General features: G+C 39.3%; 1 protein-coding gene across 2 annotated transcripts; it reads left to right on the forward strand.

The window, feature by feature from the left end:
• Nucleotides 1-1,621: 1,621 nt before the first annotated feature.
• Nucleotides 1,622-15,333, forward strand: LOC108671295. Of its 2 annotated transcripts, XM_018158803.2 has the most exons (12): nt 1,622-2,448; nt 2,621-2,806; nt 3,176-3,237; nt 3,571-3,949; nt 4,807-4,989; nt 5,141-5,719; nt 11,369-11,509; nt 11,852-12,020; nt 12,917-13,046; nt 13,596-13,725; nt 14,625-14,780; nt 15,051-15,333. In XM_018158803.2, the coding sequence occupies exons 1-12, from the start codon at nt 1,672-1,674 to the stop codon at nt 15,090-15,092; spliced, it is 2,934 nt and encodes a 977-aa protein (XP_018014292.1). In that variant the 5' UTR covers nt 1,622-1,671; the 3' UTR covers nt 15,093-15,333. The 2 variants fall into 2 exon arrangements, with proteins under 2 accessions (XP_018014292.1, XP_018014294.1); XM_018158805.2 differs by lacking the exons at nt 1,622-2,448; nt 2,621-2,806; nt 3,176-3,237; nt 3,571-3,949 and adding an exon at nt 4,268-4,280.
• The last annotated feature ends 152 nt before the right edge of the window (nt 15,334-15,485 follow it).

Consider the following 15,485-nt stretch of genomic DNA (forward strand, 5'->3'; position numbering starts at 1 on the left):
ATTGAACTAGCATTGGTAGTAGTAGATTGATAGTTCAACCATGTTGCCAATAATCTCAATTATACCGCTATCGCCATTAGCTCATCAATTTTAATAAGTCGACACTGTTGTATATGATTAGTATGTTAAATTGGATAATTCATCTATGAATAGAAGTCTCAATTCATAGCCATGGATCTTGCGTGGATTTAAATCTCTAGTTCTCGAGTAAAAAAATTTGACTGATTATCTAATAATTAAAATTTCGGATTTGAACAACCCATGAATACAACAAGCGCTAATCCGGATCCGGACGCTGGTAAACAAACAACGTTACGCAAATACTGTTAAGATTATTCATTTTAAGGGAATGTGGAAAAAACTTCGGCCCGAGACGGACGTAAGTTACTGTGCTCTGTGCCCGACTGTGAAAATCACATAAATATAGTTGAATATTTGATATTGTAATTATTGATAGGTGTGTGGAGCAAAAGCTTGAGGCTAGAAGCTCCTTATTTATCTAAACGATGCCGGTGCATTGTTTATTTATTTACTTATTTTTTCATTACTCTACTTAACTTTTCATAACATTAATCTACATTCATAACTTCAGCATTCCCTGTAATTTGTTTTTTTTTTTTTCGTTAAATAAACTTAACAGTAATTTCATTAATTTTACCTATTTTATCCTTATTATTTGTCAGTTAAATTTTTTTTTTCTTTTTCTTCTTTTTTTCGTGTGTGTGTGTTCTCTCTCTGTTCCAGATTTTCACTTTCAGAGGTGTTAGACTGTTAGGTACCAATTAAACCCAGTTTAGGCAAGGGGCTATATGGACTAGTCTCCAGTGCTCCTATAAGAATAACTAAAAAAAAAAAAAAATTCATTTTAAGTTGACTTCAGTCTTCAGCGACTACAGCGAGTTACATTGACTAGTGACTACTGACTAGTTGCCTCAGTTGGAGACTCGGAGAATGCAGTGTGCGGTGGACCGCCTGCTCCTTGGCCATGCAGGCGTTGGAGTTAACAACAATGTCAAACATCAATCAAACTAAACGCAACAGTGGCCCCTGCAAAAATGCGGGAGTTATCCAAAAGGCAGGTGTACTCTATAAATTTTGCATCAAAGAAGGTTGTAGACCTCTTCATGATTTAGACTACATTAGATAAATTAGAATAATAACCAGGACACTGAACCATTGTCTCATTAGCTACTTACAAACTAGAGGGCAAGTGAACCACATGAGACAAGTTCATCTTCATAACCAGACCATCACTTGCATTGTGCTGGTTAATGGTAAGTCAAGTCATGACAAACAGTTCCCATTATCGTGATAAGACAAGAAGAATACAGTACCATGTATCACTGCTGGAGGAACCCACCAGCGTCATCATCAAGCAGTGGGCCAGTGGCCTGACATCAACTGACCAATGATAGCTGGACCCCTCATTTGAATGGATTTTACATCTCTTTGATAATGTTTGAAAGGTCTGAAGCAGTGAAAATTTTACTGTGATCTTCATCTTGATAGTTCTACTATAAATAAGATTTTTTTTTTTAATTTTCAAACTACTATTTACAATACTTAATTACTTTAAGTTGATACTGAAGAGCTAGTAACATATGTGTTTTCTTTTTTTACCCAGTAACAGGCAGCTACTTGCAACTTATATAGAAATTAATTATTAATATAATGGAAGAAGATATATTAAATTTAAAATGCAGCAAGTCTCCCAAAATGTACAAGCAGAAATTCAGAGAGTCATGGATATCAGGTGAATTCAGTGATTGGTTAACTCGAAGTCCCATCAATCCTGATTTTCCATTCTGCAAAATTTGTTTACGGAAAATTGAAGGGGGACTTAGTCATCTAAAGAGACATGCCAGCTCATCCTTCCATAAAAGGAATCAGTTGAATTATGAGAATTCAATTGCCTGTGAAAATGAGGGCTCCCAGCAGTTTAACAATCAAAAATTTCAGAAAACTGTTAAAAACAAATTTAAAAAACCTAAGTCATCAACCAGTGATATCTCAAATGGAGTTTCTTCTTTTAATTCCGGTGCTCTGCAAACTCTTCCACTTTCAAAGCAATTTATTGAGGTAAAGTTTGAAGGGGACAAGTTGCATGAGGTTGCAGATGTGCCGCACATTGAATCTGAACAATCAAGACCAACTGAAGTTGCGGATTTTCAAACTGAAGTCAACTTGAAAACTGGTTTAAAAACATCTATGCATCAATCATCATTTTTAGAATCTACAATATCATTACCAAATGTTGTAGCATCTCATGTGGCACCTGGATTTGAAAATACTCACTGCAGTGATGCTCAACAATGGCAAGCTGTCCACATTCCTCATAATTTACAAGTTGCCATTAGAGAAGAAGATAAAAATACTGCTCATCCTGAACTGTTCACCACCAACTTTACTGATGCTCATAAGCTGGCAGATGATGCATACCTTGTAGAAGTGAGTGACCTCGTCTTTCAAATTGTTTCAAATTTTTATTATTCCCAGTATTATTGTTTGTTTCTAGCTATTATTGTCATTTAAATTGATCATTACAATTCTTTATAATTTGACTTAAGCATTAAATTATGAAATTATGGTTAAAAAAATTGTAAGGATCTTTCTTTTTCAGCTCAACAATGTTGGCTCATCATGTGAAGTAACTGTGGGCAGCCACCATGCTGACTGCTCAAGCATTCATAATCTCGAGACCGACCACCATGCAGGCCATATAACTGTCACCATACAAGGGCAAGACCCCATGTATATTCACTCAACTGTTAATCCCGATACCTCCATCTCTTATTCAAATGCAAACGTGAGTCTGGTTGCCTCTCTGATGTCTTAAGTATGTAAAAGATTACATGGCTATCAAATTAAATATTATTAAAAATATCCTGGTACTTGATTGATTGAAAGTTTTTTAAAACACTTTGTTACAGAGCATAGTCTTATTGAATTTTCAATATGTATGTTCAAATTTGTGAGTGTGAAATGCCATTGATAAATTTGAGCCTTTGCTTGACTTTATTGATACGGGCTGTTTTGCACAAAACAAATTCTAATGCAGTGATGTTAGTAATAGATGTTTAAAATTTTTGTTTCATGAAAGCAGTGTCTTTGTCATGTATAAGAACCCTCATCCTTCTGCTCACTTTTCCCTTATTATCGAAAGTTTTATTATCAGACAGAAATGGAGTGCAGCAGTCACAGTCCTCATTCTTCAAAGAAAGAGAAAATTATTTCAAGGTAAGCATATCAGTGTATAAATTTTTCTTTATATTTACAAACTCTGCTCAAAAGCCGTTTAATATTTTCCGATTTGTTATCAATATGTGAGATTATCAACACGTCGTCATCATCAGTTCAGCATAGACATTCTGGATCTCTTACTGTTACATAGTTGCCTGATGTATTCCACTTTTTATCAAATTTGACTGACAATGTTTGCTTGAATGAGCTCCATTTAAATTTTAAATGAAATTATATTGTACACATCATTTTTTTCATCTATACAAGGTAGCATATTACTTATTAGTAAGTAATATGTATAAATTAATTGTTTTTGAAATCGAAATTCAGCTCAAAACGGAAAAGACGACTGATGAAACCCAAGAAGTCGTGTCGGCCTGGCGCTCAGTCGGGGATTGAGATGAACTCTGGTGGGGGTACTGCTAGTTCATTAAAGATGGAGGCCACATCACCCAATTGCGACGACGCAAAATACAACCCTGACGAGGATGGAAAAGATCCGCGTCGTAGCTGTCGGTGGTACCGTCAAAAGTACAAAAAGAATTGGGAGAAGAGCAAAGAATTTGTTGGCTGGTTGTCGCCGGCGCCTGGCGACCCAAGCATGGCTTATTGCATCGCCTGTGCCAAGTGCTTGAGAGGAGGCATGACACACCTCAAGCGCCATGCTGAGACACCGTACCATAAGAAGAGGATGATAGAAACATTGAAGGTGTGATACATTATTGTTTGTCTTAACTACCGTATGTGATGATAGAAACATTGAAGGTGTGGTGCATTACTGTTTGTCTGAACTACGTGATGATAGAAACATTGAAAGTGTGTTACATTACTGTTTGTCTGAACTACCGTATGTGATGATAGAAACATTGAAGGTGTGGTGCATTACTGTTTGCCTGAACTACCGTATGTGATGATAGAAACATTGAAGGTGTGGTGCATTATTGTTTGCCTGAACTACCGTATGTGATGCTAGAAACATTGAACGTGTGGTGCATCATTGTTTGCCTGAACTACCGTATGTGATGATAGAAACATTGAAGGTGTGGTGCATTACTGTTTGTCTGAACAACGTGATGCTGGAGACTAACAAGTTGTGTGCATTACATTTTACATGAATATAATAACGATGTATAAAAGTATTGTAGTGAAGAGTAATAAATGCATAAAAATATTGCTTAATGGCAACAAGTTCTCGCCAAGCTCGTGATTACAACTACAAAAAGTTTGCTTCTATTGCTACTTCCAATAATACACTAAAGTGAGATTACTTGAGTTATTCATGAAATGATTGAGACCTTCTGCATACTAAACCATAACTAAGCCAAGGTTTATAAAACACAAGAGCTCCTTCTGCAATTAGTATGAACTCACGTATGATATATATAAGTTAAATACATTATCCCAAATAAAAATGTTGGCGAACCTTCTTCCGTGACAGCAGCAATAAATTTCATCCTCAATCCACCTCAGATTGCCGGTAATTCTAATCAGTATTTAAAGAATTATTAGATGTTGAAGATCATGATCGAGTGTTTTCTCTACCAGAATTTATTAATAATTTTACAGATGCGAGAAATTTTCTTGGCTAAAACCGTGGAACTTCGTCTAAGCAAGTTCGCCCATGAGTTCGGTTTAACTGATGCCGCGGTGGCAGCCTTGCCTGATTTATTGAAAAGCATCTTCCCTGATAACAGCTTGTGCAAGCTGCTGTCTGATGACCGTATACTGACCATGCTCTTGGTTCGTAAGGTAAGATGTTATCCGAGAATTTTTTACTGATCAATGATTCATTTCAGACGAATTGCTAAAAGTACTTAACTTGTTAAATATTTCTTCTCTACTGCTTTCTTCCCTACGCCCTCACCGTAAGATGACTGACATTGATGTGATGTTTTGGCAGGAAGAATCGCAGCCTGCCGCCCCCAGCAAGCTCGTTTCCAGGAAGAAATCATCCCAAATTGTCCACTCTAAGCCGTGCAAAGTAAATTCCCACACATCCTCAGAAGCAGACGCCCCTGCTGTTATCCGTTTCCCATGTCCAGAGCCCGAGCACTGCAGTCACGAAAGCAGCTCAGGTTCGCAATATAACACTCAGGTCTACGGCGACCTCGACCCCATGCACACGAAATACATGCCTCTAGAGCAGCACCACCAAATATCGATACATCCTCATCCGGGCTCTCAGGCACACCCTGCGCCAGCGACCGTCGCTTCGTCTATCATCAGCTCGAATTTTTCCAACTGTGCCATGGAGACGCGGTTAGAGACACACCAAGACGTGATACAGCCGTGCCCTGAAGGTGCAGTGAGCGAGCGCTACTCTGTGGATGCTATGGATGATACCAGGCCCGTGATGGCCGAGGCTGGACAAGCTAGAGTGCCTCTTCCAAGAGTGCTGGTCCACCATGCCTCCAATGACACTCTAACCGTGCGATCATACAGCTTTTCTCCATACCATGTCTACCCCAGCCTGTTCTCGGTGAGCAAAGATTCAATTCTTATCATGTCATGCTCGTTTGTAAAATATGTGTCTGATAATTCGTTTAAAAATAGCATTATATACTTAATGACATTTTTCACTGTGACGGTAAGTTCCTCCGAAATATTTTTTCTTCTTTGCATTACTAAATAATAAAATTTTTCCAATGTCTTAAACGGTTTTGTATCTTGTAAAATTGTTGTCAATTTTCACCATCGAGTTACACATTAACTTTCTAAACCAGAAAGAAAACGTTAACCTTTATAATAAAGAGTGGCGGAAACGGCTAGGTATACGATCACCCGGTTTTTTCTGAATATTTTTTCTTGCATGAAAAAATACTGGATTCTAATTATACGAGGCTAAACTACGTTTAAAAACGGTTCCGACGCTATACGAAAAAAATTATTATTTTTTAAATATATGAGGAGAAATGAAGAAATTTAGAAAAACCTAGGTGGAAATGGTTTTAAGACCGTGATGGGTTTTTCTTGATTTTAGTATTTTTCTGTAATATTTTTACGTTAAAAAGTACAGCAACATGAATGTCCTTATTTTCACCATTTATGGTACTTCTGGTGTAGTTCAGTTTCCTCATTTATATGTTTTCGAAGTAAAAAAGATGCCAAATGAGACAAGACTCACAGAGGCCGAGAAGGCGCAGATTTTACCCTTTGCGAAATGTGGTAGAAGCCAACGGGACATCGCAAAGGAGATAAAACAGTAAAAACCCGTTGTATAATCATTTTTTGCAAATTCGGACGGCTACGGATCGAAAATGCACCCTGGACCAACCTCGAAATTAACCGACAGGGATCTTAGGTGACTGTTTTCAGAGGCTTCTAAAGCTGGCTCTACCTCTACCTCTATAAGATTGGCCACTGGAGTTGATGTGACAGCACAACGCATCCGTCAAATATTGCATAACTCGAAGAAATTCAAGTACATGAAGCGGAAAAATGCTTCTACGCTCAAGCAAAAATATATTATCAACCTACTAAAACTAGCTGAAAAAATGTGCTTATCGGTAAAGGATTGTCTTCAGTGATGAAAAGAAGTTCAGTCATGATGGTCCAGATGGATGGCATTGCGATTGGCACAACCTTGACCATGAGCCTGAATTTTTTCCAAGCGGCAATCTGGTGTTGGTTGGGTAATGGTGTGGGGGGCGTTCAGCCGGAAGATAAATCAACTCCAGCTATTTTACGATGGTGACAAGATTCCGAGGTATACAAGCACACGCTATTTCACTATCTTCTCCCTTTTGCCGATGAGAAAAATTAAAGATCATATGTTTTTAAGCAAGGCAATGCTTCGATTCACACTTAAAAGCCACCAAATTAGTGGTTCCAAGAACAGAATATTGGCCTGTAGCCGTGGTCAGCGCTTAGCCCATACCTCAACCGCATTAAAAGCCTATGGGGCATCATGGCGATGGATGTTTACCAAAATGAGCGCCAGTTCCAGTCTTTGAGTGACCTGAGCGCGGCTATCCTTCGTTCCTGGGATAAAATTCCTTGAAAGACTCAGGATTATTTGGTCAATCGCACGGGGAGAAGATGCATTGAGGTAATTGAGGCGAAAGGAGGTAATATTGCCTATTAAAACGAGTGTATGGAATCCAAAAACGGAAAAACCTTTCATGGTCTCATAACCATTTCCACCTATGTTTTTAGCGCATTTTCTCATTTATGGAAAAAATGCACTATTGTGCTCGCCATGATCGTCTGTCTGTCTGTCTGTCTGTCTGTCTGTCCGTCCGTCCGTCCGTCCGTGACCTCAAGTCTTCGTCGGCGAGACGAAAGTTTTAGTTTAGTTTTTAGCGCATTTCCTCATTTATGGAAAAAAAATGCACTATTGTGCTCGCCATGTCCGTCTGTCTGTCTGTCCGTCCGTGACTTCATGTTTTCGTCTACGAGAAAATGCGCTCTCTGTCACTCACTGCAGTGAGTACTGAGTTATATTTTTTCTAAATTTCATCATTTCTTCTCATATATTTAAAAAAAATATTTCTTACGTATAGAGTTGGAACCGTTTTTAACCGTAGTTTAGCCTCGTATAATTAGAATCCAAAATTTTTTATGCAAGAAAAAATATTTAGAAAAAACAGGGTGGTCTTATAGCCATTTCCGCCACTGTACGAGCTTTGCCGTCTTTCTCAAGTTTTTGAGTAGCTTAGATTTACTCATTGGAGTTCCAAGTCTTTTTTCTTTGCCACTCTGTCGTTCATCTGAGTCCTCCTTCAATAATTTTTATAACACAATATTATAAGTGCATACAAACATATGAAATAATATTTCAGTCATGTGACGATACGGAATCGAAGAGATTTAAAAAATGTTGATAGTAAGTAGGTACTGAGATCTGCGTGCGTTCGTTCATCCCGACTGATCAAATATTATCTAAGTATTACATGCCCTATTTAAACTCACCCCTACTCGAATTAATTAAATCTGGGTGGGCTTCAAGGAAAGTTTTCAGTTCAGTGACAAAGATTTAATTGAGGTCTTGCCTAAACAATGATTTTATGACCATAAAAGTCGCTCTGTAACAAGTTATATTCAATCAAAGATTTTTACTGCTCTTGTTTTTTTTTAAATGTTTTTCGTTTAGTTCAGTGACGAAGATTTGATTGCGGTCTTGCCAAACAATGATTTTATGTCCAGAAAAGTCGCTCTGTAACAAGTAATATTCAATCAAAGATTTTTACTGCTCTTGTTTTTTAAATGTCTCTTGTTCCGCTCCAAACAATCGTGTCAGCGCAGGATCAGCCTAGTGAGCTCTAAAACGAACATCTTGCTTCCGATTTCTTATAATTATTCTAAATTTTAAATATTTTTCATATTTAAATAATAAAATCCATGACTCCATTATCGGCCTGCTCGATGAAAGACTGCATCTTGATGACTTGTTGTGACGATGTGACGCGTTATGACTTGAAGGGACGTGTTATGACTTGATGTGACGTGTTATGACTTGAGGGGAGGTGTTGTGACTTGATGTGACGTGTTGTGACTTGAGGTGATGTGTAATGACTTGAGGTGACAAGTTGTGACTTGAGGTGACGTGTTGTGACTTGAGGTGACGTGTTGTGACTTGAGGTGACGTGTTGTGACTTGAAGTGACGTGTTGTGACTTGAGGTGACGTGTTGTGACTTGATGTGACGTGTTGTGACTTGAGGTGACGTGTTGTGACTTGAAGTGACGTGTTGTGACTTGAGGTGACGTGTTGTGACTTGAGGTGACGTGTTGTGAGTTGATGTGAAGTTTTGTGACTTGAGGTGACGTGTTGTGACTTGAGGAGACGTGTTGTGACTTGGTGTGAAGTTCTGTGACTTGAGGTGACATGTTAATTGTTACTTGAGATGACGTGTTGTGACTTGATGCGAAGTTTTGTGACTTGAGGTGACGTGTTGTGACTTGAGGTGACGTGTTGTGACTAGATGCGAAGTTTTGTGTCTTGATGGGACGTGTTATGACTTGAAGGGTCGTGTTGTGACTTGAAGGGACGTATTGTGACTTGAATGGACGTGTTGTGACGTGAGGTGACGTGTTGTGACTTGAAGGGACGTCTTGTGACTCGCGCGACACCACAATTTACAGCAACGGACAGACGTCCGTAATCTGTAGCTCACAATTAACGCCCATGGCATCTCGTGTAGCAGAGCCATGAAGCAGTAGCTTGTTGGCAGTCGTAGTCAGTGCACGGCATGCGGTTGTCTCATATCAACGACCATACTATCCAAACTTGTTTCAGTACACACAGTGGTCATTTTCTCGCTTGTAATTGGTGGGTTTAGTTTGAAACGCTGAGGGTTATAGGCTAACTGCGTTAGGAACTCGTAACTATTCTTTATAGTTCGGCTCCTAGGCTGTTGCCGGCACACCAAACGAGTTCTCGCTGCGAGGTACACACTTTAAAGATAATGTTAGTTTGCATACAAATTGTGTCGTTTAGTTCATTGTGTCCATATTGATGCCAATGACTCACTCTTGGTCGACCGTCAACGGCACATAAGTCGCCACTCAATAGTTACTGCACTCGTTCTCCGCTCGATTAAAAACCCTATAATACTGGTCATACCTACGATTTGTTATTACTACATAATAAATACGAAGCTGTTTTTATCGCGCTAGAAACTTGGTTCAGTTTTGTTTTGATAATAGATCGGTTCTATCGAAGGCTGACGACTCAAGTGCTGCGACGTTAGCGCATTGACGGTAGAAATGTTAAAAGTGTTGTGCAGTCAACGCGGTGCGTCATTCATCTCAAAGCCAAATACCGTGCTCTTCTGATACGTACTAGTCGTTTCTCCATAAGTGCTCTCGGTCTTTATCTCGGTCCCGACAATCACAGATCAGTTCGAGAGAAAACCAAATATTTTAGCTCCCATGTTTCCATAGCTCCATTAGCTGCTAGCAGCACAGCAGCTGAAATAATGTGAAGAAGGTACCGCCTTCAGATACCCTCACTAAGACACAAAATCTGCATAATATATGTATCACATCGTAACATTATTATCTTGATTAGGTCAGTTACATAATTTATGGTAGAAATATTCCCTTATTAAAATTCTGGCTATGAGAACAATCCTTTCAGATGAACGCGTCGTCTGAGAAAATCGGTTTGCTTTATAGCGATCCTGTCTATGTTTTCTATGTACGGTACTCATATTTAGCAAATAATATTGGGAGCTTCGATTTATTATAGTGCTTTTTGTGCAATCCCACTTTTAGAAACCTCTTCGTATTAATATTTCTTTTCTGTTCGTACTAATATTCCTCTGGAACTAATAACCTCTGACTGACTCACCATTTTTTATTGTAGTATGTATAAACGTTCCCTATAGTAATAACTGTGAATGACTTTAAGTGATTGCTGATCTCTCGTGATCGAATTTCGCTACCTTGATTCATCATAAATTCAAGAACTCTCTGCGTGATGACTTCAAGCTCGGTGAGTTGAACACCGTATCGCTGTCGCACCTGAGATGTATTTAATATTTAGCGTCTCGCGTTCTTATTCTCTTCTATTAAATATTGAATTTAATCTCCTATTATATACCAATCACTTTAGAGTGTGCCGAAAGCACGCTCATTGCTTATAGTCACCGTGACTGGCATTACATAATTGTTACACAACTGTTTATCTTATCTCATGATGCTTGCTGAGCAGCTCCGTGCGAGCAAAGTTCTGTGTCTGACAAATTGTCATGCCTATACGGTATGACACAAGTTGCACAAGTGCTGGTTGTGGCACAACACAAGTGTTGGTGGTGGCAGACGGCAGCTTTGAGCCCTGCCACCAACGTTTGCTGATGAAACTAAGCCCTTATGTGTTGCATGGTGGTGGCAGACAGCAGCTCTGAGACCTGCAACCAGCGTTTGATGATGAAACTAAGAACTAATGTCTTGAGTGTTGGTGGCAGACGGCAGCTCTGAGCCCTGCCATCGACGTTTAATGATGAAACTAAGAACTAATGTCTTTAGTGTTGGTGGCAGACGACAGCTCTTGCCACCTGCGCACTGCCACCAACGTTTTATGAAACTAAGAACTAATGTCTTTAGTGTTGGTGGCAGACGGCAGCTCTGAGTCCTGCCACCAACGTTTGATGGTGCGACTAAGCCCTTATTTGTTGTTGGTGGCAGACGGCAGGCATGGAGCGGTGGCAGGGCAAAGTAGCCATCGTGACGGGCGCCAGCGCCGGCATCGGCGCCGCCATCTGCCGCTCCCTCGTGGCGCTCGGCATGCGCGTCGTGGGCGTCGCTCGAGCGCATCACAGGATCCTGGTTAGTGGTGCTGCACTGCGTAGAACACTTAAGAAATCTACATGATTATTTACTTTGAGTATTGTTGAATACGTCGAATATTACCTGGTAGATTAACTGTATACTGTACTGTACAGCTACTGCGTGCGCTTGCTAATGCATAAGAAATCTACATAATTATTTACTTTGGGATACGTTGAACATTGCCTGTAGGATGAAAGTCCTGCTAGAACAGGAGACGTTTATGGTGACATGGTCTTCTTTTGTGGCTTAGGACCTCTTCATATAACCTCTACATATGACCTCTTCATAGCTTCAACATATTTAATTACTTGTAAGATCATGGAAGCAAATTGCTGTCAGGAACTGGCTCAGGAGCTGGAAGGTGAGCGCGGCACGCTCACGGCGCTGCAGTGCGACGTGAGCAAGGACGAGGAGGTGGAGGAGGTGTTCAAGCAGGTGCTCAGCACCCACGGTGCCGTCCACTGCTGCATCAACAACGCTGGCATCAGCTGCAACAATTCCCTCCTTGGTATTTAGTATTTACCCTCGCCAAACCATACTGAGAAATTTTACCCCAGAGAAATCTGAGAAGTTACCCCAGAAATCTCCCTATGCATGTCAAACTTCTGTGGCATTGTACATAACTGTACTGGCATATATAATATATGTATATATTTGGCTAATTTTCTATAAATGTAGTGTTAGCTTCTTTACATTGGTTGATTAATAGCAGCCATCAGTAGCAATGGCTACCTCTGTTGGAAATATTGATTTTTTAATCCACGCACGTTATCGCCGATGATTTTTTATGGGATAGCAAGAGATTCTGGCAGTAAATATTGTGTCTTTTATAGACCAGATATAACGGACTGTGAGATGAGCTCGAAGATGCTGAAGGCCACTCTGTTCTTACCGTTCATTCAATTCCTCTGAAATCAAACTTGTCTTTCAAATTTCTGTATCGTACCAAACTCTTCTGGTGTCAACCGACAATCCCGAGTCACAGGTTTTTTAATGATGTTTCAGGAATATACCCACATGTTGCGAAGAGTAAATAGTAAAAGTGCGAGCATTTATCGGGTCCTAAATTTTCGTGATGATTTCATTTTATGTCGCTTATATTTTATGTCGACAGCATGTCGCTTATTTATATAACAGCACGTGTGGTGTCTCAAAAATGTCGTATTGATGACATACGTGTCAATCTCAAGTCAAATTCTAACCTTCTGCCTTAGTTTCGAATATGATCGATGTTAGATAGTATTTTATTAAACTTAGCAGCAAAACAGATTTATTCTGGAGCTGAGGCGAGACAGAAAGCGTGTTTTGCGTGAGCTCGTGAACTTCGACCTTGCGTTCAGTTTTAGACGTCGAGCTTGACATTTCTTTCTGAAATTAAAGAATAACTATTTTGTATGTTGCCAGACGGCAGTCCGCAGGAGTGGCGACAGATGCTCGATGTCAACGTCGTGGGTTTATGTCTGTTCACCAAGCTTGCCGTCAACAGCATGAAGGAGGCCGGCATTGATGATGGCCATATTATTCACATCAGCAGGTCAGAGTTTGTCAGTGAGGGCATTTACGTTTGACCTTCGCAGTTGTGCTTTTAATGTTTCAGTTGAATTAAATATTTATTACTAATAATAAATTACTTCTATTGACATTATAGTAAAGTTAATTCATTTTCATGAAATTAATCAGGTCGCAATTGTCAAAGTATTAATTAGGTATTACTTGGAATTATTTTGTTTGTATTATATTATTTTTGTAATTACACGTAATTCCCAAGTAATTGTGCATGATCAAAAGTCAGCTAATAATAATATCTAATAATAAGGCGAGTTTTCATAACTCTTAATGTGCGTCAATATTATTTAATGTCGTTAGTGTCGGAATTTATAGCCTAAAAGGTCCAAATAAATATTCAGTTTATATCTTTCTGCCACCTGCTGATAATTGATGTAGCTGATAACTGGTGCAGCTGATAATTGATGCAGCTGATAATTGATGTAGCTGATAATTGATGTAGCTGATAATTGATGTAGCTGATAATTGATGTAGCTGATAATTGATGTAGCTGATAGTTGATGTATTGTCTGTTTAGTTTGTCCGGACACCGCGTGCCGCCAAACTCGCCCACGCATTTCTACTGCGCCACGAAGCACGCAGTCAAGGCGCTCACGGAGGGCCTGAGGCATGAGCTGCGCGCTGCCAAGTCCCACATCAGAATCTCGGTGCGTTTTGTACTGCAAGTCTGGCTAAATAGAATAATCTCGGTGCGTTTTGTGCTGCTAGTCTGGCTAAATAGAAGAATTTGGCTCACCGTGCGTTTTGTGCTGCAAGTCTGGCGGGCTAAATAGAAGAATTAGGCTCACCGTGCGTTTTGTACTGTCAGTCTGGCTAAACAGAAGAAATAAGCTCATCACTGGATACGGCATCGGCTAGAGTTGATGCACGATCCTGCATTGTCACTCAATGAATTGTCTATTCAATGTCGTAACTAATATCCATTTACTTGGCACAGTTTTAATTGTTCAATCAAAAGAACGTGAGGCCGTCCGACAACGATATAGACTTACATTATTTTTTTATTCTTGATGTAGTTATTTTTTATTCTAAGATATATTTGATAAAACACATCTTAGTGCAATTGTTTCTTTTCAGTTAACTCAATGTTAACTACGACGTTTGCCTCAAAAGTAACTTAGATCTAGGCTTATTTTAACACGTTGACTGCGATTGCTTCATCTTGTACAATTATTTCATTTTTTGTACTTATTTTAAGCAGGGTTGCCAGACGGTCATTTTTTCCGGACAAATTCCGCGATTTAGTTTTTCTCAGTTGCGTTGGCCGGCCAAAATTTATGATAGGGGTACCTCCTAATTAAATTTTAAATACTGCAAAAAGAAAATAAATGGAATTTTTATAGCGGAACCTACAAATAAACTAGTATACATTGAATTATCGGCCTTTTTTGTTCTCGGATTTGGCCGATTTTAGGCAACCTGAATTATGTACCATTACCTCCTGGAGAAATACATTTCGTGGTACACATATGTACCAATACGTAGTCAACGTGTTAACATCATTTTATCAGAAGCATACATGTCATAACACTATTATATTTCACAGTCTATCAGCCCAGGCTTGGTGCAGACGGAGTTTATGCAGAACATGACTGGCGACGCGGCGTACGCTGACAAACTCTACAGCTCAATCGACTGCATCAAAGCCGAGGACGTGGCGGCCTCCGTCGTGCATGTGCTCGTTGCGCCTCCTCATGTCGAGGTGAAATTATCACCGATGATTGCCTTTATTCATTGTCGTTGTAATATATCGATCATTTCATCTGATTTATCCGTATTATATAACAGACCTCTCACATTTGATGTGTTATCTGCATCGTTATGCTATAGAATTTGCAGTTCTTCCTAGCCTATGCATAAATTCAAACCTTACATTGATTTATTGAGTCTTGAAATTGATTTGAATTTAGTTTTTAAAAATTTCATCCCATCGATTATTGGGATTTCAAATCCATCTCTGCTCACTTTCCAGATCAACGACATCCTGATGCGACCTACCGAGCAGACAAGTTAAACCTTGAGAAGGAGGAAACATTCAAAATTCGATTATAAATTCTACAAATAATTTGTGCCATCATTCCTGCTCTACGTTTTCACAATTAAACTTCAATGATGACGCCTATAAGTAACCTTGATTTTTATTAGTAATTCTATATACATGATATTCTGGGATGTGTTTTATCCCACTTTTCAGTGTCCGAGACGACTGAAAAAACGTTCAAAATGCGTATTTCTATATAAAGAATTTTTCAATGCAGCATTTGTTCCATTTATTCATCAAACAGCCGGTCGTGGGATGTTAGAGCTATTTTTGTCGTTTAGAACAAGCTGATTTTAAGCGTTCGAAGAATATATTTCATATGCGTCCGCTCTTCAGAAAATCTGATTCAGAGTCGTTCAATTCGAA

The sequence above is a fragment of the Hyalella azteca genome, unplaced genomic scaffold, assembly GCF_000764305.2.
Source record: "Hyalella azteca isolate HAZT.00-mixed unplaced genomic scaffold, Hazt_2.0.2 contig2483, whole genome shotgun sequence".
NCBI lineage: Eukaryota > Metazoa > Arthropoda > Malacostraca > Amphipoda > Hyalellidae > Hyalella > Hyalella azteca.

Excerpts from the sequence above, each read along its gene's own strand:
- LOC108671295 (XM_018158803.2), top strand. The coding sequence starts at position 1,672 with ATGGAAGAAGATATATTAAATTTAAAATGCAGCAAGTCTCCCAAAATG. Across the intron at positions 2,807-3,175 it reads TCTCTTATTCAAATGCAAAC|ACAGAAATGGAGTGCAGCAG; the intron begins GTGAGTCTGGTT and ends TTTTATTATCAG. Across the intron at positions 12,021-12,916 it reads CTGCAACAATTCCCTCCTTG|ACGGCAGTCCGCAGGAGTGG; the intron begins GTATTTAGTATT and ends GTATGTTGCCAG.